The following is a 27,448-nucleotide window of genomic DNA, read 5'->3' on the forward strand; positions in this document are numbered from 1 at the left end:
CTGGCAATGTTAGTAGCCTCAAGGTGCAATTTCCTGGAGCCCTGAGATTGACATGCCAGCACTAAATGTTGTTAATTTAACTAACTTCAAATTAATGGCAGAGTCTGCAGTGGCCGAACCCCTCAAACACAGTCTCATTATAGCCTTGCTGGGAATGTCCTAAATATAGGCATTGACAGTTTAAAACAGATTCGCATACATTGCTGTATTTTTAGACACAAGTAAGGCGTCAGAGTTTGTGTCATGGTATATGGTTGATTAATTGGGTTGGTAAGTCACCCTCCAACCCACAAACTGTGCATAAAAATGCCCATGAAGGAATACAAAAGAGTTTTATAACTACAATATGTAGTTATAAGCAATATTGGTATTCCAGCACAGTGAGAAGGTCTGTTTTGTCTTTAGATTTTCTCTGGTTTTGTAGAACTTTGAAATTCTCATTTAAGTGGGATATTAGACCATTTGAAGAGTGGCAGTGAGGAGTCTGTGGGTAATGGAAATGGTAGATTTCAACACAAACTTTCTCCTGAAGGCAGCATAGCCAAAATCAAAAGGATAACCAAAACAAACCAAAGTCTAGACAACCCATCGTCCTTTCATTTTCAATGACAAACTCCATATTTCAGACCATGATCTTTGACTCACTCAGTTCCTGTTTGCATATTTTTAAAGATTTTTTCCTCAGTATTTATATTAACTCAGGTGCCCTCGTGTTAATCACATTAGAAGCTCAATCCGTGTCATCAGCTGGTGTATCTGATATAGAGAACAGAAAAGATCTACTCCGTATGCATTCAACAAGCAGATAGTGCTCCAAATGTCCTCCAGCACTGTGGTACTATTGCAGGTATAATCATCTTTATGATAAAACCAGTCATTTTTTGTGTGTAATGTAATTAATTTCCAAAAGCAGCAGCAAAACTAATCTCCTGCAGGCAGTTATCTAAGTCAATTCGTGTTCTTTACTTACAGTGTGGGCTTTCCTTTGCCCCAACATGTAGAAGGGTCCTAGCTATAGGGACGTTGTTTGTCAAAATGGCAATATCCAAAGGAGTTAGTCCCTCACTGTTTGGTGTGTTCAGGTCCAGTTCCTCCAGTGTGTATTGATAAAGAAGAATCTGAACAGCATCCAGATCTTGCTGTTCTATGGCCTCAAACATAGCTTCATTGCACTGGAAATTCTGTGTATCAATAAAAACAGAAATTCAGTAAAACTTTGCAAATGTCAGTGTTTTAAAAATAAATTGAGAATATTTGTGGTTTGTGAGATTGCCATGAAATATTGATCCTCCCGCCCCAGCTTAGGTTCAGCTAGAAACATGGAAATTGTAGCAAAAGTGAACTTGATCTGCCTCTGGACTTGTGTGCTTGAATCTTCCCACCATCCTTAAGCAAGTTCAAGTGAGATTCAAACCCATACAAAACAAACCCATACTTATTTAGACATCTGTCCTGTAATCAAACTATATGACCAAAAGCTACATGAGCGATATTATATGTTTTCAGTCTGAAACTGGATGAAAGACTGATTTTGGCAGAGTCTTGGACCACTGTGTTATTCAAACTCAAAATTTAAAATAAAAATCTACAAACTCAGGTGATCAAACTCCAAATCAAACAAGATAATTCTAGAGAAAAACCTTTACAGCTCCAGTGTGAGCTAGTAATATGTACTGTTCATTGAATCACTGCAGTCTTTTCTTTAACTTGTAACTAGAAGCAGTTTTGAAATGTATATTCCTTAAATAAGGAAGCAGAAATGAGAGTGAAAAAAATGACAGTCCAGTTTGCAAGTCTAGAAAGTGACGTGTCTGAACAGCAGAGAACACCAGCAGCCAAAATCAAGAACATATATGGCACCGGCTCTCAAGCAGGGAGAACCACTGAACCTTTTCCTTACCGATGTCAAGGAGATAAAAGAATAGTGTAATACAAAGAAATCTATCATTTCTTAATTGAGCTGGGGAGAAGCAGGTGCAGGAGAGTAGCATGGCCCATAGGTTTCTATTATGAGAACATCCTTCTGAAGCGTACTGTAATGACATGTTATTTGCCAAGTTTCTTTAAATTCTCTCCGTGTCCCATTGCTGTACTTACCCAGTGGTCTTTTTTTCCTCTTAAGAATGAATTCATAGAAGCAAGAGGCCCAGCTAAGCAAGGAGGGCTCAGCATGTGGTCACATCAAGGAACTGAGATCTACATAGACATATAATGCCAATGGGCATACTAAAGAAATGCATACATAAAAGAGCAAGTGATGCAGATACATGGTGTAAACTAGCTTCCCGTGTCCTGAAGCCCACAGGGAGGAAACACAGAGAAAATTCTTATATGATACTGTGTTCTTTATGATATGAAATAAATGTTTAATTGAAACTTCTACTGTGATTAGAAATTAACATTTCAGCCACATCAAATTTCTTTTTCTTTTTTAAATTTATGTAGTTTTATTTGGCATATCCCTGCCTGAGTTTTTCTCTCAGTGAAACAACACTTTCTGAATGAGCACTGATCTGCTGGAACATCTTTCATCTCCTGCTAAACACACAGACTAATGGTTTGCAAGCAGTTCTGAAAACTGGAGTCCACAGCTACACCTTGGAATTTGATCAGTTCTACAGGTTTTTGCAGTTGTGCTTGAAGTTAAAAGTGTCTTCAGAAATTCTCAGGCCTGACAGAGATCTTTTGGTCTACAGTTTTGCAAGAATTGGTGCCACACTGCCACACTACAAAAATGCAAAGATGATGCTATCTTAAAGTTTTAATATGGACCCCACCTATGCTGAATATTAGGGATCAGCAGAACAAGAAAACAGATGTACATAAAATGATCTCTACCCAAAATTTTTAATATAGAGAAATGAGATATTTATGCTAGATGACTATCTAAGGATGAAAGGAACTATGCAGCAATAAGGCAAATCTAGGAGGGTAGTGCTGACTTGGGAATCTACCTTTTAGACGGTTACATACAAAAGATAGCTCATGCTGAAGAAACACTTTCTTTTTGTAGGTGTCCATGCAGAATAAAAGACACTGCTTAAACATGTGCTTCATCAAAATGGGTGTCTGTTCAATTCTTGTTTTCAGATTCTTCTCTAGATTGTAAGATTCAGATTGAATTTCATAATCAAATACTTAGATCATACTTCAGTGTAATGTGCAAGAGAAAAATCTCAGAAAAATGAACAGTTGAATGGTGAGCAGCTAGATTTATCATTCTTCATGCACCTCTCTTCAGAGCAAAAAAGTTGTCTTTAAGGACCTATACTGTTATTAGAGAGGGGACATCTCCGGAAAATTTTAGAAAAGAGGCCAGCACCTATTTCTCTTATTATAAAGTAAAACTTAGAAATTTTTACTGCAGTGCAGCACTATGTCTTTTCAGTCCAGTAGCTCCACACATCTGCTGTCTTGCTTATATAACACCTTATCATCCTGAAATCAGAGATCTTACTCTTATTCTGGCATTTTTCCCCTACCCTGAAGGGATGAAGTGCTCGGGCTAGAAATTAAAAGAATTTTGATTAATTGTGTTTCAATTACAAAAGGTTTTAATTAATGGTGTGATTCTGATACATGCTAAATGTCATCAACTCCCAATCAAGTCAATGATATGCTGTATGTCACTGTACTATGTACTCAAAATTAACATAAATAGATCTTTGATGTTCCATCTAGAGCAAAAAAAAAGCTGTACTACTTCGCTCTTTGTAACTTCATTAGTATGAATGCAGAACTGTGAACTGATAGACTGATTTTTCTTATAAGGTATTAGAAATGCAAAATATGTTCATGAAATCTCCAAAAATATTCTAAAAAGCATTAATTTAATTTAATCCCAGTTTACACCCATTTCAAATTCTTTTTCTACTGATTTTGGAACTTCCTCTATACTGTTGTTTATGGAAACAAAGGGTAATTATGCTGCAGAAGCATCTGCATTTTGATCCAATCAGAAAATAAGGAAAATCATATTACTCTTGTAACTGATGACAGCTAGAGAATTCTACTTATCTAACAGTAAATTCATAAAGAGCTTACTACAAAGGGAGTTGGTTGAAGTACACTGAATGACTACATTGGTTTCCATTTCTTTTTGTTAAATTCATTTTAGGAAACACTAACAGTGTGAGAGAAGAACAAAAAGGTACAGCTGATGATGTTATTCAATGACAGGCTTGTGGTGCTCACTTGGGACAGGAAACTAGGTATTTCTTGGTTCAAACTTCCACTTCGGTGGCACTGGGAACAGACATGTTTTTCCTGATTTTTGAACTCAGAATAGTAATTCTATTTTAATTGACTTTATGTATGTGACAAAAGTTAAAAAGTTAGCATTGTAGAGTGCTACTCTAAGTGCTCAATACCATTATTTGGCTTTAATTTCAATTTTGTGTGAAACATAATAAACTTTGTACTCAGCAGTTTCTTGCATTATATAAAAACACAAAATCCGTGTTACATAATAAAAAAAAGATGGCTAACTTCATTATTACAGCTGAAATTAACCCAATGATGTAGCAGACAAAAGCATTTGGCCCTTTTCAAATATATATACGTACACTTTAACAACAGATTTTACCTACTTTAATGATTAGTGTAGAATTATTTTAAAAACTTTTGTTTGAATTGTTATTTTTGGATTCAGTTGTCAAAATTTAGACCTGCCTAGATGCCTTTGAAAATACATCTTTGGATTTTTGCTTGCCAAATGAAATACCTAAACTATTTGTGAAATTTTGGCTGTAAGTAATTTGCTGAACAGAATCTAAGCACATGCTTAAGTTAACTACTCATAAATGCTCTTGTCAGCTAATCTCTTGGTAAGAATGTTTCACAAAAAAGGCAAAAATAAAAGCAAATTTCTATTTCTTCATTTCATTAGAAATCTGATTGAAAAAGCCACACTGATTTAAACAAGAAGCAGAGCATGAATTCTATAAGCTACTTCATCCAATCTAAACAATTATGAGACCAAATTGCAAATATCAGGTTTTCAAATGAACAATTCAGACACAAGCAATAAGCTGAAATATGTTGGCAAGTCTCATAACATCAAAGAGTGTAAAAACATGGAAACTGTGATACAGCCTTTCTAACTAGGCATGTATGCATCCCTCATCCATATAGCAGTGCGCATCTAACCATGCTATATCTATTTCAGTCAAAAAATACCCTGGCAAGACAGCAAATATCTGCCACATTTTCAGCCATACCATTAAATTGCCCCATTTGGAATTCTGCATCAAGCCCAGCTCTCCAAGTCCAGAAAAACATTCTACACACCTGAGCAACTTTCCCCAACCATTTGCTTTCACACAGAGAACAGTAGTATATTTGAAGATTATATAGTTTTCTGCAAAAATCTGATCATATTCAATGTTAGACTCTTTAGTATTGCAGCATTATTCAGACACCTGCAACCCGGGGGGTAAGAAATTCAAAGAGGGGTAAGAAATTCAAAGAGGGGTAAGACGTGGTATCTTTACAGCCATGTGCTCAGTTTTAGTCCAGCTGGTATTGTCACAGATACTAATGAGCTTTCTGAATTCTGTCTTCATTTACATTTACTAGATAACCTTCTTCTGCTCTGAAAAGACAAAACCATTGAATTCAAAGAGAAATTGAATCATGTTTGCAAGTGATCAGGTAAAGTTTAGGGGCAGTTTTCACACTGCTTTTTCCTTGGCTCAGTCCTGCAGCCTCTGATCATTAGCTAGACAGCTGTGCTATGTGATTAATTTATTTAGGTGTTACTCTGATGCACAAATGTATGTAGTGAAAAGGACTACAGTATTGCTTTGCAGTAAGTAATAACCATGTTCCAGTAAGTGATTCAGTGCTAGAGTGTTTAGAAATGCAATCTTATGTAGCTTAATTAAAATGAAGTGCCCCTTTCAAGATACTTGCACTAAGTTTGACTGAAAAAGTCCACTATGTGCTACTGGAGTTGGAAAAAACATTAGTTTCTGCAAAGGCTTGTTTTGATAAACATGAGTTCAAGAATAAAGCTATTTTGGGACATTGCTATGTCTGCTGCAAGACAACAATTTACTGAATGGAAAGTGTTGCACAGCAAGAGAGAATGGAAAGAAAACTCTTCACTAGCCAAAGGTGAAAGAAAACAAATTCTAACAAATGTTGTTCGCTTGTCTGGAGACGTGATTTTTGTCATTGACTTAGGTCTGTAGCACAGAAACTCAATGATTAGAAAATACATCAGCCAGCAACTTGACCTGGAATATTTCCACCCCTTCACTGACGGTTTCCTTGCTATCTATTTCTAGGGAAAACTGGCAGAATGGATAGAATAGGATCCAGAGCCTTTGGAGTTCAGCGAGAGTCTATCCATGACTGATGTGGACACCAGCTCAGACCCCAGACTGGTAATACCTAGAGGTACCTATGCTCAGTGTAGGTCAGCAGTGACAAAAGCTGTGTCTCTCCCATGACAGTGTAGTAGTTTGGGGGAAACAAAGGTAACACAAGTAAGTCTATATCCCATTAAACCACCATCCACATCAAAACGTAAAATTGAGTCTCCTAATTACAATTACTGATTGAATAGGGACTCCCACCACCTGACAGATCTGGACTGAAAAGGGAGGGAAGCGAGACCGTGAGTAATTAGCTCTGTGGGTAGCAGAGGGCTTGAGCCTCATAAGCAGTACGCTGCTCCTCAATCTTTGGGCTATGCTTATGCCATTTCTCTTCTCGTTAGTTAAGTATGACGGAAGACCCCATGTTTGAAGTAATATGTAATTTGAAGTGCATGTTTAGAGAAACGCTGTTCGGAAGATATGCTAAGAAGACTGGCATGCATTCAGTCTACATGTCAGTCTGCTCTGGCATGGTCCCCAGCACTAGTTTATCCTCCTCTCTTTCACTCGCTTAGTCACACACAAGCTTGCAATTGAAAAGAAAAAGGCAAAAAAAGACAGTGGCTAGAAAATTCGTCTAAAGAATCTTTTCCCACATTTCATACTTCAAGGCCCAAATTCAAATGCTCGCTCCAAACTGAAAGTATCTGGAAACCCACTGCCTCAAAAGCACAACTGTTGGCTACTATGCAAAGGCTATTCCACCTTTGTTTCAGGCTTCTCCTTTTGTAATACAAAATCTATTGTCTCTAGCAGAGCTGAGGGTAAGGAGCCATGATCCCCTGCTTCCTTCAGGTTGAAGCCTTTCTTCACAGGAGTGAGACAACAGTCTCTTGACTTTCCAATGTACTAGAGCTACATTTCAGCTGAACTCCTCCATGGGGCGCGCATGGGTCCTCTGACTTCAAGAAAGGAGTGATCCTAGAGGATAGGATCATTTAATTGATTTTAAAATAATTTTCAATTCTTGCATTGATTCATATAATTTTTCTCATGCATAAACATTTGTGAGTGTTAAAGGAGTCTACAGTGTGCTTTTTCTTCTGACAAAACATAATATTTATTATCTGGCCCAACCGTATTCACAGTTTAGTCCTGCACTGCGCTAAGCATTTGCTTTAGTGCAGCAGAGTAGTGGTTCCAAGAGGTGTCTCCTGGCACATCCATAGACACTGACATAAGTCTTCGCTTTTCAGAAGTGGAGAGGAACTCTTGCCCTCAGAATACTTCAGAGAAGCTGAAGGATGTGTCTGTTCTTCCTACTTATTGAAAAGGGGAATTTATTTTGTTTTGGCAAGGTTCATCTTCCTCCAGCAATACAAAAGACTGTTGTGCACCGAACTTACACTGTGCTATTATTTCAGGGACATAGTCCATTCTTTAAAATGTATATGCTGCAGGTTGTGTAACTTCACCAGCACTGGCATAAGTAGGAGCACTTGTGTTAAGTCCAGTGTGTGCTTATATGCTTTCCTGTACCGACACCAGAGTGCTCGACTGTGTTCTGCGTTGAGGGTAGGATACCCAGGCCAGACAGCTCATGTGTGATCTTATTCTATGGTCTTATCTAGTGACAATCACCACAGTTTCTGACTAATCTTGCATTTATCTGTCACAGCATATAAGTTCCACTTGCTCTTTTGTTTGGAAAACTGGGAATTTCTATTGAAGTAATCTTCAGTTTTATGAAAATACCTTCTCTTCATTTCTCATAACAGAGACACTTATGTGTATATGTTTAATCCACATTTTGTACACATTAATGCCAAGTTAAGACCCTACTCTTAAAAGAAAACATCATCACTTGAGTAAAGTAGCTTTTCCTTAGCCTTCAGGAAGGTCAAGAATTTATGCTGACACAGGATCATAAAGGTTAAATCTGGAAAGAATGTACAGCATTGGTCATGGAACAGACAAAGTGAGATGACAAATATTGTACGGATTAAAATAAAACCAATTAAGGAGATTAATAAGACAGTAAATTGGCAGTTTGGTATATATCAAGCAATTACCATTGAGGTCTTACGGAGACTGAGCCGGTCTGATCGAGCTCTGAAATATGCTTCGTCAAAGGATGTATGACTCCCCTTGAGCTTCTCTGACAGGTTCCGATATAACCGCTTTGCAGCATTTGGAGAGGATGGCACACTGTTCTTCTTAGTCTGGACAAGACTTAAGTTATGCATTTGCTGTGTCATTTTCAGCTAGTAGTTTCTAGAAGAAAAACAATAGCTGTTTAACAAGGTTTTGCTATACTAACATCATTGAGCAGAATTCTGTCACTGAAACACATACTGCAAGACTTCTATGGCAAAAATCACTTTCACACATACTCAGAAGCACATTTTTGGGCTTTCTCAGTGACAAAGTGTTCTTTATGGAATTGGTCCCATGGATATCTACGGGAGGGAGAATTAAGGACAGAAAAACTAAACAGACAACTTCAGAACTATTTGCTAATTTGTATAAGGAGAAGGGGTTTCATTTAATAAAGGAAATGGCCTTTTGACAGAGTGAGTTCTGGTAATACAGGCATCAGAAAAAATGACATCCAAATGTAAATGTTACTATACAAGTTGAATAACATACATAATCTGCATTTTGTCAGTACAGTAGTTTCTTAAAACAAAACTGAAGCAATTCAGAGGAAAAAAATCTAACAGATTTCAGAGCACAATGCAGGGCTGAATTTTTTAACTGATCAAGTGACTTAAGTTTGACACAAGCACAACTGTGGCAAGACATGTGCTTTGTTTCCCATATCACTATCTGCTAGCAAACTGTGTGCTCCAGAAGCATGTGACGTTTTCAGTTAGGTAGGTGGATTTTTTTTCTCTAGAGACAAAAAGCAGTGTTTCTTACTCAGGGAGTATGGCTGGATTCAAAATACTTTTTCATCTCTGAACCGATCACAAGCTACAGCAGAAACAATGCATGAACTTCCATTTAATTTGCATCAAATGCTGACATGTTATCATCCAAATGAAAGTCCATTGCTACAGAGAATGTTTTTTGTTGGAGTTTTGAGGAGCATTTGGCAGAGAGGGAACCAGCTCTGTGACCAAGACTCCTAAGGCGTTAGGTTTTAGCAAATAAGAGCTGAAACACGGAAAACCTACTTAGGCTTTTTTGTAGGCATAGTGAGGCATATGTGCATTTTTTTGTTTAAAATACCTATGGCCAACTAAAATCCAAGTTATTGCAGACGAAGACCTTATACTCTATGTTTTACAGTTAAAATAATCTGTGATTCTAACTGTTGCTGCTTACGGTTTCATGCTGAGTTGTTTCTTCCCTCAGTGGACAGGCACTGGTTTTGTCTATATGTTGTATAACTTTATCCTGCTCTGTGTTTGCCATGTCCATTTAGACTACAAACTCTTTCTAAAGGGACAGCCTCCTCTCTCTAAGACTGCCTAGCCAAATAGGATTTCCATATTATCTCATAATTAAACAATACTTTCTAGGCTGTATGATTACAGTCATTTTTCCATATTAGGAAAAATTGAATTAATATTTAATTCTCTAGAAATATTTTATGTGGGAATAGTCTTGCCTTTCTGAAGGGAAACTAAGAATCAGATTTGACTTAACTGCAAGCACAGGAAACTATCCCCAAGGATCTCTGTAAGTGAAAAGGTGACGAAAATGCACAATTTCTTCACATTTCCTTTTTCCATGCCAAGAACACGTACACATTTATAAGACAGAATGTCTCTCTAGAAGACCTCACAGTCATAGTAGTAAACTGGCTACGTTTCAGACTATCTTTTCCTGGAAATAAGCTTTAGATTCTTTATACTGTCATACAAATCCTGTCACTTTCTGTTCTCATGGTCTCAGTCTGCATCTAAGCAAATCAGACTGCAGGACCAGACTCTAATAACTATTTACAATTATAAAAGCATTCTTTACTAGACATTCACCCTGCTGTTGAGGCTGCTCATTGACATGAATTGGTCCCTGAGATTAAAGACATCACCCAGGTTTCATAAGCTCTCTACATCTTCCTTCCTCATTTGTAAAGTGTGGTGAAGCACACATCCTGAGTACAAAAATATCTGATTACAAGCAATCTCAATATTCTCCACGCTCATGGGGTATTGAAAAGAGACCAAGTCTCTGAATGAAGAGAGTCAACATAATTGTCATATGTGATGGGAAGACTTCGTTAAATTCGAACAACAGTGTGTGCAACCAGAAGAAGGGAATTATGTCAGCTGCGTCTCTGAAACTAATATACAACAGTGGATATGGTAAGAAAGGAGCTCTCTGGGACTCAGGGAGTGACAATCCTACAATGATTTTGGACTGCTTTTCTCTGAGCTTATGAACAAACGGTAAAGTGAGGCTCACACAAGGAATTCATCCTGCCCTTTCAGCAGTGCCGACAAGATCTAACTGAAGTCACTGTCTCTTCAAATGAAGCATTTTATTCTCTGTCCTAAACAGTAAGCTTGCATAGACTAGATAGAAAGGCTGACTGGAAACTGAGGAACATATCAAGGTATGTTTAATCAAAGTCATTGTCATGAGAAATCGCTTGTTAATGTCAAACTAGAGCATAATACTAAAATTATAATCACCAATGCTAACTCACAAATGTTCCAGACATGCCAGAATTATGTGGAACTATGGGCTGGAATCAGTGTGGGTTAGGCTTTACTGTATGGAAGTTGCTGGTAAGTGTTGAGTTTTAATATTGGACAAACTTAGAAGACAGCCTTTTGTTTTACAGACGCATCCATGGAACCATTAGGGAGTACAAACATGAAATAAAATTCTTTTTAAGATGGTCAAAAGATTTCACTCACATCTGTCGCTGTTTAGCATAGCTCCTATAGTTCAGTTTATTTTCATATATTTATTAAATATAAGCTTGAGAAACAGCCGATTACCCATCTTCCGTTGGTCCATGTTATTAGTATTTTAGTGCTTCTAGCTCATAGAATTAATATTGTGACAATACTCTTGAGGATTAAAATAATTGCTAAAAAAGGAATTTTGCCAGCCTGACTTCTAAACAAACTAGTCTCTTCTCCAGCCTTCATTAATGCAGGAATTGTATTTGTATCCATCTCCTTAAACTCAGTTGCCCAGACGTCTTTTGCAGAATGTCCTAAAAGTCATCAAATTCAAGCTTTTCTTGAGAAGTAGAGAAGTTATTTTCAGAACCCCAACTTTTTACTGAGAACAGCTTGACAGCAACACTATCTTTTAAGAGGAGTTAACTTGAGCAAGTAAAGGTGAAGGACCTCTCAGTAGGTCCTCTGAATATGTTGCAGCACTCTAGGATGCTGGTGTAGTCTCAAGACCAAAGCAAATTTAGGTGTCATTGGGGTACTAGGTGGTGTCTCCAACCCGTAAAAGCCTAGCAGCAGTTTAATATGAAGTCTTCTCAGGCCTCTTCCCCATGGTGTGGGTTACTGTTCACAGTGACTATATCTAAATATAGTTTGACTCCAGCTATTACAATTCCTAGAGGCTGCTGTAGTCCTTTCCAACCTGATCTGGTCAATGAAACAGGATTTATGCATTCAGAAGAAAACAATAGTGTGTTATTAACCATCTCAATAATGATTTCTGAGGACAGTAATAATAGGGTGTCCATATTACACATGTAAGCTTTTTCAACACACAGCCAGAGCAGATCTCCAAGACTAACATTAATGTAAGAAGAGAACAGAATCTTCTATAATCTCATGAAAGTTTCTCTTAGGTCAAGAGCAGACGAGTCTATAGAGAAGCTAAGTAAACAGCATAAAAATTGCAGCTATTTAACAATAAAACAGATGGCATCTTTGCTATCCACAGAGAATCAGTGCATCACAAGTGACTTGCAACATATAAATGTTTCCTGTATACTGACCATCAATATCTTGAAATAGTGCATGGAATAAATGCAGAACAATAAAGCAAAAGCTGGAATAATATAATGCAATTGAACTGCATTGTTTACTTATGTACTGAAACAGTAAGATGTAAAATGCTACTGAAGATTATTGTACTTAGTATGTTTTCTAGTTACATGCAAAGTATGAAATGAATAAAGGTAAAGGTAACCTGTATATTCTAGAAAACTTTCTGGAAGTGTGATCTTACTAGGCTGTAGAAACTATTTATAAGAGAGCAATGGAAATGAGATCGGCCAAAATCAGGGGTAAAATGTATAGTAAAAAATAAGGAAAACAAAGACTGCTCAATTCACATGATTCTGTGATTGAAAACTTGCTGGGTTTTATTGGATGTTGGCATTTTATTTTTACAGCCATGAACTTTTTGTAAGAGCAGTTTTAGGCTCCTTTTTAAAGTAATTCATTTGGGTTTTTTTACAACCATGTCCTCACCTCACCAATCAGGTGAAACCCTGAAATGTCCGTTGTCTTGGTTGACAAATCCCCCAGCTGCAATGCACTTAGCCTGAGGATATCTCATTGTAACAACTAAAATTGTCACAGTATATCAAAGACTAATAGTTTAGAAAAAGGCAATGTCAAGAACTGACCCATTTGAGATTTTCACCTATGGAAGCCTCTGCACACACCTAGCATAGCTCAGAATGAAATGATAAGGACATCTCAATGTGGTTTGGAGTAGCCCTGTGTGATCTAACTAGCATGCTTACAGCAAGTCAAGAACTAGAAGTAGCATGTTACAAGATTTCTCAGTAAAAGGCAGAACTAGACAGAGTAACAGCTGCTCCCCTTATAACTAGTCATAATTAACAGCAGTTTGCATTTCTGAGAATTAAAAACACAAAATGAAAGTCTTATGACAGGGGTTCCAACAACAAAGAACCTGAATCTCTGTGGAAACCGTTACTGCACAACGCTGGAAATGACCCCCAAAGCAGTCTCATTTGTGTGACTATCACCCTGCTATAGCATATACCAAAACAGTGATTGAAGTCTTCCAACACACCTTGCATGCTGCACATACTGTAGCTTAATCTTTGTGATCAGATTTCTACTTGCGCTTCTGAGTGCTGAAGTAACCGTTCTATTCCCCAACAGCAGGGTGCTTTAAAAGTCACATTCAGATACAAATGTATATAAATCAGTTACTCTTATAAAGGCTTTTAATTTTTATTATTTGGCTAATACTGACCTAATATTCTCATCCTTTTAAAAACATATTGTAGAGAGAGAGAAAAAAAAATCTAAATTATAGATCACTGCCTGCTGTACATAGCACTTATATGCTGCACTGTATAGACAGGTGCACTAGTAGGACACAGCATAGCTGTAAAAGCACTAACTTCAAATTCTAGGAAATCATAACAGCCAAGAAACCATTTAACACCATATATATTCTTAAATATGCTTATGTAACAATTTTATACTTGAAACTAGTAGTTCAGAATATATGCATTAAAGAGTTAAATTAGACTTACCAGCTTAGGCTATCCAAGGCAAAATGTGAACAAGTTGCTGGTAATTGTCCAGTGTCTTCATTCAATGAATCACATTGGCTTTACTGTCTCCGCTGGTTCAGCCTCAGGGCAGAATGAGTAAACCTCTTCCTTATACTGCATGAATGATCAGATATGAAAAAGCTTATTACTAGCAATTGCTGAAGTCGAAGACCTCTGATAAGATCTCAGAGCAAAACAGTATTTAAAGCAAATAGTGTTGTATTGCAGGTAAAATGTTTGGTGCTTTAACTCTATACTAGTTACCTGTGCTGCTGTAGAAATGACTAGTATATAAAGCTCTTGCCTCTGTAGTCAAAGATGCCATGACTTCTGTATGCTTTTAGCTTGTTGTATCTCTTAAAACTGATGAGCAGCACAGCGTGCAAGTAGAAAAAAAATACTGCCAGAGTAAACAAAACTGTGATTGTAATTAATTTGCCATGAAGTATGAGCAAAGACATGAATGCAGCCATCATAAAGCAGTTAGTTTTATGTTAAACCAATCAAAGGGGAAAAAAAGAATCATAATCCTACACTCAGTCCAGTAATGCATGTTGCATGTGATGTATTGTTTTGTCTTTCTTCAAGCAAGCTACCACTACAGCTGTCTGCAATCATAGCAACAAAAGCAGCAACCATATCCACAGCTATGGGACATCTGCAAGATCATTTGAAAGCTCCCAGCCTGAACAGGTCATGCTTAAAAAAGATTATTAAACGAATAAGAAAAACATATTTTATTGATGCCTATGTTTCAGCTAAAAAAGATCCTGTAATGTCTGCATTAAGAGCTTCCAAAACAGTAGAACAATGATATTTCAAAAATTTTTTTTTCACTATAAGGCAAAAAACACAAATCCTGGATCCCACAGAAACCCACAAAGATATTACAAAGTCAGAATACAGAATAACCGTAAGAGCCTTAAAATTCTAAAAATAGCATAGGTGACAAACAAAGATAAACAACACTCTAGAAAATCATTATCCTTCCTGGACACTCCGCTGGGTTAAATTCGTGTAACCAGAACACTCCTGTGTACCATCTGGCAGTAGAAAAAAAAAATACACACTAATTCCTGGGTCATAGCCAAAGATCATTAATATCTACAGAAAAAGGTATTTTTTATTGTTTTTAAAGGGATACCAGAGCTACTGTTACAATCTGCTGAAAAAAATTCACTGGCTTTATTCAGACATGATGCTTGAGTTTCGGAAAATGTTGGAAACCCCTCAAAAGCTGGTGACCAGTCTGGTTCTCCCACCCTTCAAAACGCAGTGAAGGCTACTGCACCTCATATCAAATAGAGTCCTTTTGCCAAAGTAGCTGAAGTCAAAATCTAGTCCTGGGCCTGACATTTTTATGTCATGGGACTTGAACTTATTCTATACTTTTAAAATCAGTCTCGATATGGACCAAGCCATTTCTGATAGACTTTCTATATGCACATATGCATGCATATGTATGTAAATATTCATATGTACATATTTCAAAGACATTACAACAGGCAACTGCCTGCATGTTTTGCCACAGCAGAGAACTGCAAAGTGTTGTGACAATATGCTGTGCACAGCATTCCTTCTATACTGTGAAAATCACAGGCTGTAGGCGTATAGTATTCCCTCTCTTGTTCTGCTGCTTCTGAGGATCGTTCATCAGCAGGCTGCAGGACAGCGGACTGAGGTTGCTGCACCTTGCCAACAGGAAGAAGACTGGAAATCTTTCAAAAACCACCAAATACCTCTTTAACACTGGGATATTATCTGGAAAAAAGCATGCTGAAAATCTGAAATGTCTAAATTTGTTAAATGTAAGCATAAAATTCGATTTTCAGTGCTGTGCTGAATAAGGATGGTTCTTCTGAGTCAAAATCTCTGATTTAAGTTTTTTTGGTCTGTATAGACCCCATCTATGGAACTTTCTTGTGATGGAATTCTTAATTTCTATCTATTTTTAGAGGAAAAAGCTAAAGTGAGTTTCCTGAAACTGGTCCATTCTTAAACATTTTCTAGCAATTTCTCATTGTGAGTCAATACTCCCTCTTCTCTCCTTTGCTTTCTCCCTTCAGCTTGATGGAAAGTAGACCCTTTGCAGCTGCCATTTCAGTTTTTATAATGCTTAATACTTCTCTAATGCTACCCAAACATTATTTAGTAGAATAGTAAAATGCAAGAGGTTTTCTTGCCCAAGCTAGTTCTATGAAAGACAATTAGTTTGTTTATATCAAGTAAACATATTTTCAATCTTCTGGTCATATGAATGTAAGTTCAATATTAAACTGTTCAAAAGCCAGAAGACATTAAACAACACTTAGTAAGGTAAGAGAAGTAATCATAAATTTACCATATGATAAAGCCATGAAATGAATTCCTAAAAATAATGAATGAATGTGTGTAAATAAGTTTGAGAGGCACCTACATCTAGTTCTGGAAATGGAGAAGACTGAAAGACCTACAGAAAACTAAAACCTGGGTTTATGATAAAACACATGCAAGAAAATCTGTTGGCATGATCTTGTACAGAAACCTGGATGTTCTTAGCCTTTGATGATTCTGTTAGATGGCTCAAAGATCTCAGCCATTTATTATTTCACTTGCCCGTGTTTCATACTTATTAGTTGAACAGAATATTTGCTTTACTGTACTTATACTACTTATTTAACCTATTGCGACAGATTTTCATTCCATGTTTGTTTGCCTACCTGCAGCATACACCATGAGCTGATTCCACGAGCTCTTATTACCATTACTATTGCTAAAGCCGCACGTTTTTATGAAGATGTATGTTTGGTGATACATCTCGTTTAAAGAGGCCACCCAAGTTGGCTGATTAAGTGATACATTTACCAAAATATTTACCCTGTATTGCTCTCAGCTTTGTACACCACAGATATCCTTAGCAGCCAAGCAGCACATTGTATTGGCCATTAATTCCATTTAGCAAATTCTCTTTGTTTCTTCTGGACACCAGTAACATTTCTGGGATGCAGAAGGCTGTTCTCATGCAGAGGATGAGAAGCTCACAAAGCTGTTTGGTATCAAACCTCAGGGTAGCTAGAGACATTCCCTTTCAGTTCGCCAATCAATAGGTGGCAGTGTGCTCCCAGGTCTTCCAAAGCCTGATGTGGTCCATGGAGCAGCAGCCACACACGGGTGTTACATTGTCCCAAGTACACAACGTCTGACGCTTAATTGCAAATGGTATTTCAGTGGCAAGCACGTCCTCCATACACAGAAACTAATGTTCCTCTGTTTTATATGGCCTTGTGTTTCGTCACTGAGCATACATGGAGTTTGTGAAAAACGCTTGGTAGACCACTAGTCTGGAAACTGGGTGGGAAGTTTGGAGCAAAGAAACTTGCTCAAACATTTGGATTTTGAAAACTTCACATGGAGCCTGACTTTACTTCCTAACCAGTCAATGGCAAAGCTGTCATCATCATTAGAGACAAAGCTGTATTTTAGACTGTTAATAATCGCCCTAAAGGAGCAAATGTTACCCAAACATCAGATCTGACGTCCTGTACACTGCCGCAGCTGGGGTCAGGCAGTGTAGCCAGGCAGATCGGATACCTAGGAATGGGACCTCCAGCCTCCCTCCCAAAGTAGAATGGTCAGGCCAACTCTGTTTGGCATCTGTATGCTCTCTCATTTTGGAAATCCATTACTAGAAAGGTGGTTAAAGTGACTCTGCTCCTTGAAACAAGATATTGGGGTATTTTTTTCATACAGCCAAAGGTATACAGTGGGAAAGGTAACCCCCCCCCCAAAACCCCACAAAAACCCAAACACCACCCCCCAAACAAGCCTATAAAATTGTATCTTTCTTTGTCCCCATACTTACTTTTACTTGCAAACTTTTATACATATGAGCTACTGTAGTAAATTCCAACTCTGGTTTTGGCAATTTGTGCCTCTCTGGCTCCTTGTTTACCTATCATCTTTCACACATATCCATTTGCCAATTTGTTCATTCTCTGTCCTATTCCCTGGTTTCTTGCGTTTCCTCAAGAACGTTGATCTGAGTCTTACTGTTTCACTAGTTCCTTTAGCCAGTGTTCTTGATCCAAATCCATAGCAAATAATCTATTATCCACAGAGACACAGAAGTATTCAGTATATTCATAAAAAAGACAAATATTTCCCAGTTCATCAGTCATAGACACGATCAAACTCAAGAAATTCTGAAATTGTGAGTGAAGAAAAAATAATTGTGTTTGGACTAAGTTTAGAAAATTTCCCAATGAAATAGTTTTCCCAAGAGTTTTGAAAGATTTGAGACACCCGTGATGTAAGCGACTAAAAGAAACTGAGCTTGGCAGCCCCAGCTCCTCCCAGCTTCCTAATCTGCAGTCCTCTCAGCACAACCTGGATGGTGGCATAGCCAGGCTCTGCCGCAGGGCTGGAGTTGGCAGGTTCACCAGCACTGGGGCTTGCAGACTCCTGCTTCCACAGGAAGAGACGTGGAGGCCAGGAGTTCTCCAGCTCTGGGGCAGCCTGTGCAGCGCCTTGGAGCTGTGGACCCTGGTCGCTTTTATTTCAGAGTACGGTTTTAAATGAACTAGCAGAAAACCAGAACTGTTTGGTCAGAATTCTTTAAAAATTGGATGTTTTTTGTACAGTTCAGTTTTGACAAAGTGGTGTGCTTTTTCCTTCTAGTCTTTTTAATTGGAAAATTAGTGAGAATAGTAATTCCTGACTGCAGTGGAATAGAATGAGGCCTGGAGTGTTTGAGCCACACAACACTACTTGGTCATTTGGGACCATTTAGAGTGTGAGTTAAGGTAAACAGAAATACTTTAGTATAAAAAGTTCATCAGATCCTTAAAGCCACTACTGTTTGAAACAAGGAATGAAAGGGCAGCTGCTGTTACCCTAAGTGATCCACATACATATCAAGAGGAGCTCACCAACATTGCATGACAGAAATGCTGCCCTACTGCAAAAAACAACGTAGAGCAGAATGCTCTTTGCTAATGTTTCCTGCAATTGTTCTCCATACTAGGAAAAAACCTAAACGTGTGCAAACACATTCCTCTTCAGAAAGCTTAGAAAAGTCCATACAGGCCATTAGACATATCTGGAGATAATGCTGTTCCTCAGAAACAAATTACCCAGCTGAACATCATAGAAATAATGAAGTTGTCAGCAACAACAGCGCAACTGTGTTGTTTTGTCAGTCTCATGTTGATTATGCTATCTAGTCAGGCACTCCATATAGAGATAATTTATGCCATGTATTGTTTGGCCATGACTACCCCCAGCTGCACTGCATTTAATCCAAGATACAGCAGAACATTTTACAAACAGAAATTAACAAACTCTTCATAGCTGGCAATTTCTAGATTAGGAAAGAATAAAGAAAAAGTAGGATTTACCAAATTTGAGTATGGAACAAAGCTGAACAGAGGCAGACGTGCACAATTCCAGAGAAGCTTTTTTTTTTTTTTTTTAACTATAGGTATAAAGTGATGTTGTCTTCAGAGATCGGAACAATATTTAGGGTTGTGACATGGTCATTAAAAAGACCAAAAGGAACTTACAAATATATAGATATGTGTCATTGCAATTACAGTAATCAGCAATGTACTTATTAATATAAGGCCTGTTTCTGAAGGTAAATCTTGTTTTTCTTCAAAACTTGATGTCCAAGAGCATCTATTATAAAGCCTAAACAAGTGTCAGTATTTTTAATACTGAGTAAATAAAAAACTTGGATAAGAGAAGAACAGCTTCCTACTATTCTGTGAACCCCAAGCACTGTTTATTGTGTTAAACAGATATTCCTTAAAAAGCAGATTGTTTGCCCTGGTAAAAGCAGATATCTGTTTAAGGGCAATGGTTTCCTTTTATCAAATATTTTACAGTGATTAAAATCAGGCTTTTTTAAAAAAAAAAAAAATAAAGTACTCTTTCAGAAAAACTTTGATACTGAGGACAAGGAGTAGGAAGGGGGTGACTATTTTCAAAGGCTAACATTTACCTGGGGAGAACTATTTTTCCAGATCCTGACAGAGACAGACTATTCTAGATCACAACAATTCAAAACAAGAGCCTATTTGTCTGCATTATCAGAGAAAGAACCACAAGGAGATGTCTCACTAGACCAGCTTTTGCGAACAGCCCCATGTGTCATCTCTGTAACAGAGAAACATCACGCTTCCTGGCTATGATAGTTTTTCACGGGCTGGAATTCATACCGCAATCATTTGGTCTGATGTGACTGTTCATTTACATTTTAGTTAAAATGAAAATAACTCTAAGGAGTTCCAAACCAGTGTCTCACAGGAGCAACACAAAAACCTAAACAGAATAGAAGTGATTGCCGTGAAGCAACTCCAGGTTTTCCAGTGCAATTCTATTTCACATTGAGTTAAAAAGCACATTTAAACATTTGTTTTTGCTGAGCATTTCTGAAAGCTTTGAAATAATGAAGATCCACGGTTTACTACAGAGGCAATGTACATGGACATAAAAGAGTGTTTGTTAAAGCCTTTTTAAAATTTACAAAGACATATGATTATGTATGCTTTACAAGGGGTACAAGGCACAGCAAAATCAGTGGCAAAACTCAAAACACGTGATTGTTCTTTCCTGAAGTCCAACATTTCAATAAAAGTAAAATTAAAATGCAGGAAATGCAACCAAATCTTTCCTGTGTAGAATATAGGAGATCTGTAACATACTTTGCCAAAAATAATTACTTTTTTAGTGCAGTGGAGGCTTTTAAAATGTGCAGCAGTTAGAATAGCAGTTCATGAAAATACCCTCTCCTCTCTTTCCTTAAGCCCTAAAACTGATGAATCGGTTTCCTTTCAATTAGTTACGTCTGCTGTATCTCTCAGTAAGCAATAAACGTTATTACCAGACCTCACTTTGTTGCCACAAGTCCTATCTCCACCACCACAAACAAGAACAGAATAGCAAGTGATCATTGCTCTCTAATGAACACATACTTTTTGGACGGATTTAGTTCACAGCTTCCCTTTCCATTCCTCCATCTTCCTCATGTCCTAACTAATGCATCAATCAGCACCACAGGTGAAAAATGAATTTGAAATAAATTTCTACTTTTCATGGCAGGTTGCAGCAAGCATTACTCTGTTTTTCAGCAGGTCAAAGAGAATCTGAATCAGACCATGAGATTCTTGATTTTATTTCTGACATTCAAATTCTGACTTAGCAAAGTACTTGGCGTGCAGCCTTCAGGCTGCTTATTATTCTTTTCAGGACTGAAAAAACGCAGTCCCTCTTCATGAGAGAGTGTGGTATAGGCCAAATCCTGATCTGTTAGCAAAAGTCTCTGAACTTCCATCTTGTTAATAGACTATCTGGGATATGCTTTATCGATTCTCACTCATCCTTAAGTCAGAAAGAACAGTGCTGGTCAATCTTGGGGCAGAAGGTGCTTACAACACACAGCAGCACTGTGGCAAGTGCCCAGATCTACTCTAGGTAGTACAATGGGCATGGCCTGCTCTAAGTCACACTCCAAGCTAGTTCAGTCTCCAGCTGGGCCAAGTTTCAAAGTATCTGTTGTTCTTCAGCTCCTACTGAATCACTCGTTAGTGCTAGAGTACATACACATTGCCTGGGAAAGTCTTTGTCATACTGAGCTCGCACACCCTACAAGTTTACTGTATCAAGAATGTTCTGTTGTCTACAGGTTCACTTGTGTTTCAGTTACATGCAGCAAATTGAAAAGAATATTCAAAATTAACTTCAAAAAGTGTAAAAAAACAAAACCCAATACCCTATATAAATAACTACTACCTATGTTTTATAAACTAAGTACTTCAAAAGTGTTTGTACATCACCATCCAGAGATTACATTCGTTACGGTTGTGGCAAGAGACAGATGGGGAGAATAATTTGTCATTGTATTAAGAGATTGAATATTGTTTTGAAAACAAGGACCTGTGGTCCAATGAAACAACATTCTCTGCAGCTATAAGTGCTAATCTGACTTCATCTGAATTGAGTTAATAAATATTTGCAAAACCAGGCAGCTTAGGTGGCTTAATTAAGAAAACACTTGCTTTTCACCTTTAGGAATTCATTTCCTCCAGGGTCAGAGTTTGGTGGTCTTAGAGCTATCGCACAAACTTGTACACAATTTGAAATGATTAATGATCTCTTTTCAGAAAAATTATGAGGTGCTATAAGGAAAAATTAACTGAATTCACACAATGTGAAAACTCTCACTGAGTACCTTTTCTCTGTGTTTTTTTTAGTTCAGTGTTTGTTGGGTTTTTTTTTTTAAAATAAAAAGTGCATGAGCTGTATGCATGTATTTCATACATGACTTGTACCTGAGTAACCTACAGACCTGCACAGAAGTAGTGTCTTCTATGGTAATGCAGTCAGTCTCTCCTACAGGCAACACTGAGTCCAACTGAAATCTTGTAGATATTACATGCTGGACAAGAGAATTACCCTTCAAATATCACTGACCAGTATGACACCTGAGCCCTTGTACAGAAAAAATTAAAGGTTTTAATTCAAGTGCTTTTCTTGATTGTAACATTAAAAAGAAAAAAGACACAAAACCAAAACCTTGCAGTTTTATCACACCAATGAATAGTTTTGAAATTCTTTTTGTTACTTTTTTCTGATTGGTAAATAATATACTTTAGATCATATTCTGCACTGTTTCACTCACTCTGTCCTAGGTGTGTTACAATTTCCTTTCCTCACCTTCTGAACTTAAATACAGAGCTGATAACTAATTGTGAAGCTTAAATCACCAATTTATGAAGTATTAAGAGGTTCTCAGATGAACAATTTCATCATATACAGTCCTCTAATAGAAAATCACACACTCTAATACCTTGGAAGCACCAGATCTGCTCTATTGCCTGTACTTTATAATAAAACCATATATTTTGGTTTTAGTTAGGAGTCTCAATTAGAAATAACTTGAGAATTACCCACTATCAGTATGCAGGATGAATTTCCTGTGTTCTCTGAAAAAAAAAAAAAGCAACAAGAAAACCTGCGCTGATAAAGAAGAGGTTGAATTGATTATTCCAACTGCACTTCATAAAATGTAGTGTTAAACATGAATCATATAAAGATTCTTTCTTAGAATTGCTGGTGCAGATGGCTCTGTTGCCTACTGTTCAATACAAATAAGGTGAATTTTCTTCAGAGAAATATTGAACTACGGGGCGTGGGTTGGGGCTGGGAGGTGGAAATCAAGCTGACAAGAACTACTTCAACCTTGAATCATAGACAAAGGGCAACCATGAAAAAAACATGTAAAAATTCCATTTCAAATTTTGAAAAAGGAGCATTCAAGGACTCAGTAGTCCCTTTTACAGTATTCTATCAAAAAGCTCAGACAGATACATTTCTGCACCCAAGTCAGTGTGAAGGTATATGTTTTCTATTGGAATTACTGTTGCAAGTACCAGTACTTGAAAGTTCAATGGATTGCAAATAGACAGGACAGGAAAAGGAAGGCAGAGTGATTTGTCCAGTGGTTACTCAGTGTATGTGCAGCAGAGCTAGAACTGGACAGTAATATTGTTCCTATCATACAGCTTAACAGAAACGTTGGAATTTTGTGCAAGCTTGGCTCATCTGACTTACCCCCCCACTTCTAGAAATTACCATGTAACTGAATTTTAGTATTACTGACATGCTACCCGATACTTGTGTTAGAAAAGCCCATAGATTAGATTACATAAAATCAATAGAATAAAGTTAGTGACAAATGAATGATGGTGTCATTTTCTTTAACTGAGGATATATTAAGGACCAACTTAACAGTAAGAACCACTTCTATGTCGAGAGGGTGGTCAAATGCTGGAACAGGCTTCCTAGAGAGGTGGTCGATGCCCCAGGCTTGTCAGCATTTAAGAGGCATTTGGTCAATGCCCTTAACAACATGCTGTGACTTTTGGTCAACCCTGAAGTGGTCAGGCAGCTGGACTAGATGATCATTGTAGGTGCCTCCCACCTGAAAACACTCTATTCGAAGTGAACCTGTACTTCAGCAACAAGCTAAAGTATCAGTATTTCAATATTATAGAAAAGTTTGATTACTAGGCCATTGTATCACAATCTCACGGTTTAAATGTAAATTTCCTTTTTCTGAAAAACATCCAGACACTTAAAAAAGCATGTTCAGTCAAGTTCAGTCCTTAAAGAATGATTCTTTAAAAGGGTGAGAAATCCGAGACTAACTACCAGCCTCCTGAATATACAAACTGGTGGTGTCAAAGTGGCTAAAAATTGAATGCGTTGATATATCAGATATAAACTGTGCTGGTAGAATAAAAAAATCACAGGACACACACAAAGACAAGTGAAACAGCTATGTTTTCTGACAGTGGAAGAAACACAGTTACAAGTTTAATGGTACCAACCCACCACAAAGATTGCTTAGATTTTCCTCTATTTATACCAGAACTGAACTTTTTAATGTAAGTCATAGAAAAAAATATGATTCATAGAACTCCAAATAGTTCCAATATGTGCTTAAAGAAATAACGCAGTTATAGTTATACAACATTAAAAATAGACTTTTTGGTCAGAGTTTTTCCAACAATTGACCTATGAACAACCAAATGTGATTTTAGTATGCAGCATCGTGTTCAGGAGCCTTGTGAGAACAGTAAGCAGAATAATACAACTGGTTACTTCTAGCCAGAATTATTCATACAGCCCTCATGAAAAATAAGGAGTTTAGGCATTAAAATTAAATGAATCTTCTCTAATGTCAAATCAAGTTTCACAGCTCCATACATTCTAATCTTCATTCCATTATGGGGGCTCCTGTTTTGTTAGCAAATAATAAGCACCCCTCAAAGTTATTGCCTTTCAGATATCTGCTAAAGAGCAGATGATTTGTAAGCTTCCTTAGCATTTTGATCTTACGTTTGGGCAGGGAGAATCTCTCAATTGGTCACAGATATGAAACCTCACTGTGTATGAGGAATATCTACTTTCTTCAACCCTAGATTCAACTATTAAAAACAGATAATCACAGCAGAAACACCAATCCTAATAAGCTTTGGCAGTACTGAGCTACTGCTGTTCTCTGTTGTCAATCAGTTGTCAAAATGTAGAAGAAAGCTCTTTCTAAGTTCAGACAATATTTCCAATTGCACACATGGTGTTTACAGTAGATGACTGTAAGAATTAAATGCCACTTGCATACCAGAAATACTTTTTAAATGTGAAGTGGGAAATAAATGAGTGCTCACAAGTATACAAGAAAATAATATATTTGGGATTGCGGTGAAAAGTTTTGAATCTGCAGTAAAAGTTATCATCTGCCTGCAAGACATTGTTTTGAGAATGCATGCTCCAAAGGAGGGAGTCAATTCCTTTTGATTTGTCTATCTATCCAGAGAAGCATCTGAACTGTATTTCCAAGCAAACAATTATATAGAATTCGATTACTTCTCAGAGATAACTCATGAAATTTCCTTTCCATGAAAAGCAATGCAGAAAGGGAAGAAATTACTGTACTGAAAATTACTGTACCTATATGTGTCCATCTAATAAAAAGCAATTAAGAGTTAGAATATATTAAAAAGAAAATATTACATACACAGAATAAGCTTTTTAGACACAATTAGAGACCAACTGTATTTCCTCAAATATAACTACCAGGTAAATAATTTTCTGTGAATAGTACTTTTGAGAAAACTGCTTGCAGATGATTTCTGAATAAAAAGAAAGGCAAAATTCACTACAGCATTTGCTTTAAATTATACAACAAACCAATTATCAAGTAATGTCTTCCAATATGGAATAATTAATACATCTGAATAGCATACACAGATGGGTGAGAAAATTAAGCTTATGAGTGAAATACGAAAGTCAGTGAAGTCTGAAACTAATTACAGTGGAATTTTATTCTATTAGTTCTATACAAAGAGAACTTTATATTAGTTTTGTATAAACTCATTTTCACCTCTGTCTCTAAGAAGAGAAGGCAGTGTACTGATATACAATTTCACCTATTTCAAATAACACAAGATTTTACACTGTTATTAATCCAGGAACAAATGGAAAAGGAAACAAATTAAAATCACCATTCTTTACAATTGACAGGTCATGATTAAAAAGGTCAAAAAAAGGCATCTGCATTACCTGCACTGTTCTGAAAATAATACTATATTAGGAATGAATGATGCAAAAAGTGTCTTCAAAAAACCCCAACAAATGACAAATGAAGATGACTGGTCATGGGTCAGAAATAACATCCAGAGGTACTGACCACTATTAACTGCAACAGGGTTGGAGCCAATCGATTGCTTCAAGAGTCTGTTTTGATAGGTTCAATTCTTTTGCTGGACAGCATAGAAAACGTGGAAGGCTTTTCTTAACTACAGGTTGAACATTCGACAACCTGTTCCTCTTACCCAGAATTCATCTGTCTTATGTTCTTCTATTGGCATCCTCTATGAAATCTGAACACCAAAACTGAAAGCTGCTTTAACTTTCACTGATATCACAGCAATAATAAGCAGCTGTCAGGGAATCACAATGTGTAGCATCCACCTATTACTGTTTTGGACAGATTTTTTTCAAATCTTGAAACACATTTTGTTTAAAAATTGCAGATGCTTACAAGTCATATGGGAAATTACAATTGCAGCTACAGCATTCTACCATGATCAAGCCTGCTGAAAATTAATTTGGTAGCGAAAAATAGACAAAGGATAGATTATAGTGAAACCAAAACAGATGAAAATATAATCTCAGTGACGGAATAATGCCTTGTTTTACAAGTAGCTATGCTCTTAGATAAATAATTCTCACCGGTTTAAACTGATACTCAGTCACTAGAAGAAAGTGAGCCACTATTTTGGTAAATCATTTTGAAAGTCCCAATAGATGTTTATCCTAATCATTCAATGTGAAAACTTTAAAAGAAATGGTCCAGGATGAGCTAACACATCTGTATAGAATGGATTTGTGACATGATCTGGGAAAGGAAAACATACACAGAACTTCGAAGAGCTCCTTCTGATTATAGTTCTTCAATTACAATAGCAGTTCATAAACAGCTGAACAAATAGGACACCCTCCCTATTAGGTATATTCTGTTACAGAGGAAATCGGAATTTGCTTTTCCTAAAGCTAAGTGAAGCACAATTACACAGACTTTATGTAGCAAAGAAAGCAACATTCTGATTTCTTGGATCTTGAAAGTATAAAGAAACAACTTAGGATCTCTGCTAGAGTATGTAAATATATCAAGCATATTGTCTTTCTGGAAAGCCTCCAAAATCTCAGCCATTTGGCTGTAGTATTATACATGGGAATACAAATAATACCAGCTTAATGAAGAGATGGACAAAGAGTTTTCCAGTAGCTTTTGAGTAATAAAATTATTTTCTAAAAAAAGAAATCTGTGCAATGGTTCAACTTGCAGTTTTCTCTTGCAATTTAGCAACTGTTTATGACAAGCTAAAGATGCTCCAATTATTACCTCTATGCTGTCTGGTTATAAGGTAATAGAAGGCTCCTATTTAAAAGTTCTGTCAGACTTCCTAAAGCAAATATTTAGATAGCTGTTACATTATTTCACTCTTAGAAAATCAGGATCTTGGTTCTGTCACTGCTTTGCTGGTCACCTTCATGACAATAATTCTGTGAAATACACAGCTTCAGAGAGGGATTGGAGATAAAC

The 27,448-nt window shown here is 37.0% G+C and overlaps 1 protein-coding gene across 3 annotated transcripts in view; it reads right to left on the reverse strand.

Moving 5' to 3' along the window:
• Positions 1-27,448, reverse strand: part of ANKFN1 (ankyrin repeat and fibronectin type III domain containing 1) — a 120,140-nt gene that overhangs the window by 62,025 nt on the left and 30,667 nt on the right. For 2 of the 3 annotated variants that reach the window (XM_075441172.1, XM_075441173.1), the window contains 3 exons: positions 13,777-13,911; positions 8,396-8,597; positions 971-1,181 (listed from right to left, as the gene is read on the reverse strand). In XM_075441172.1, coding sequence (XP_075297287.1) covers positions 971-1,181; positions 8,396-8,581 — 397 coding nt within the window. In that variant the 5' untranslated portion in view covers positions 8,582-8,597; positions 13,777-13,911. Of the gene's footprint in view, positions 1-970; positions 1,182-8,395; positions 8,598-13,776; positions 13,912-17,638; positions 17,728-27,448 lie in introns of those variants that run through there. The other variant, XM_075441174.1, reaches the window with a different exon arrangement.

Source organism: Opisthocomus hoazin, chromosome 21, assembly GCF_030867145.1.
Source record: "Opisthocomus hoazin isolate bOpiHoa1 chromosome 21, bOpiHoa1.hap1, whole genome shotgun sequence".
NCBI classification, from domain to species: Eukaryota; Metazoa; Chordata; class Aves; order Opisthocomiformes; family Opisthocomidae; genus Opisthocomus; species Opisthocomus hoazin.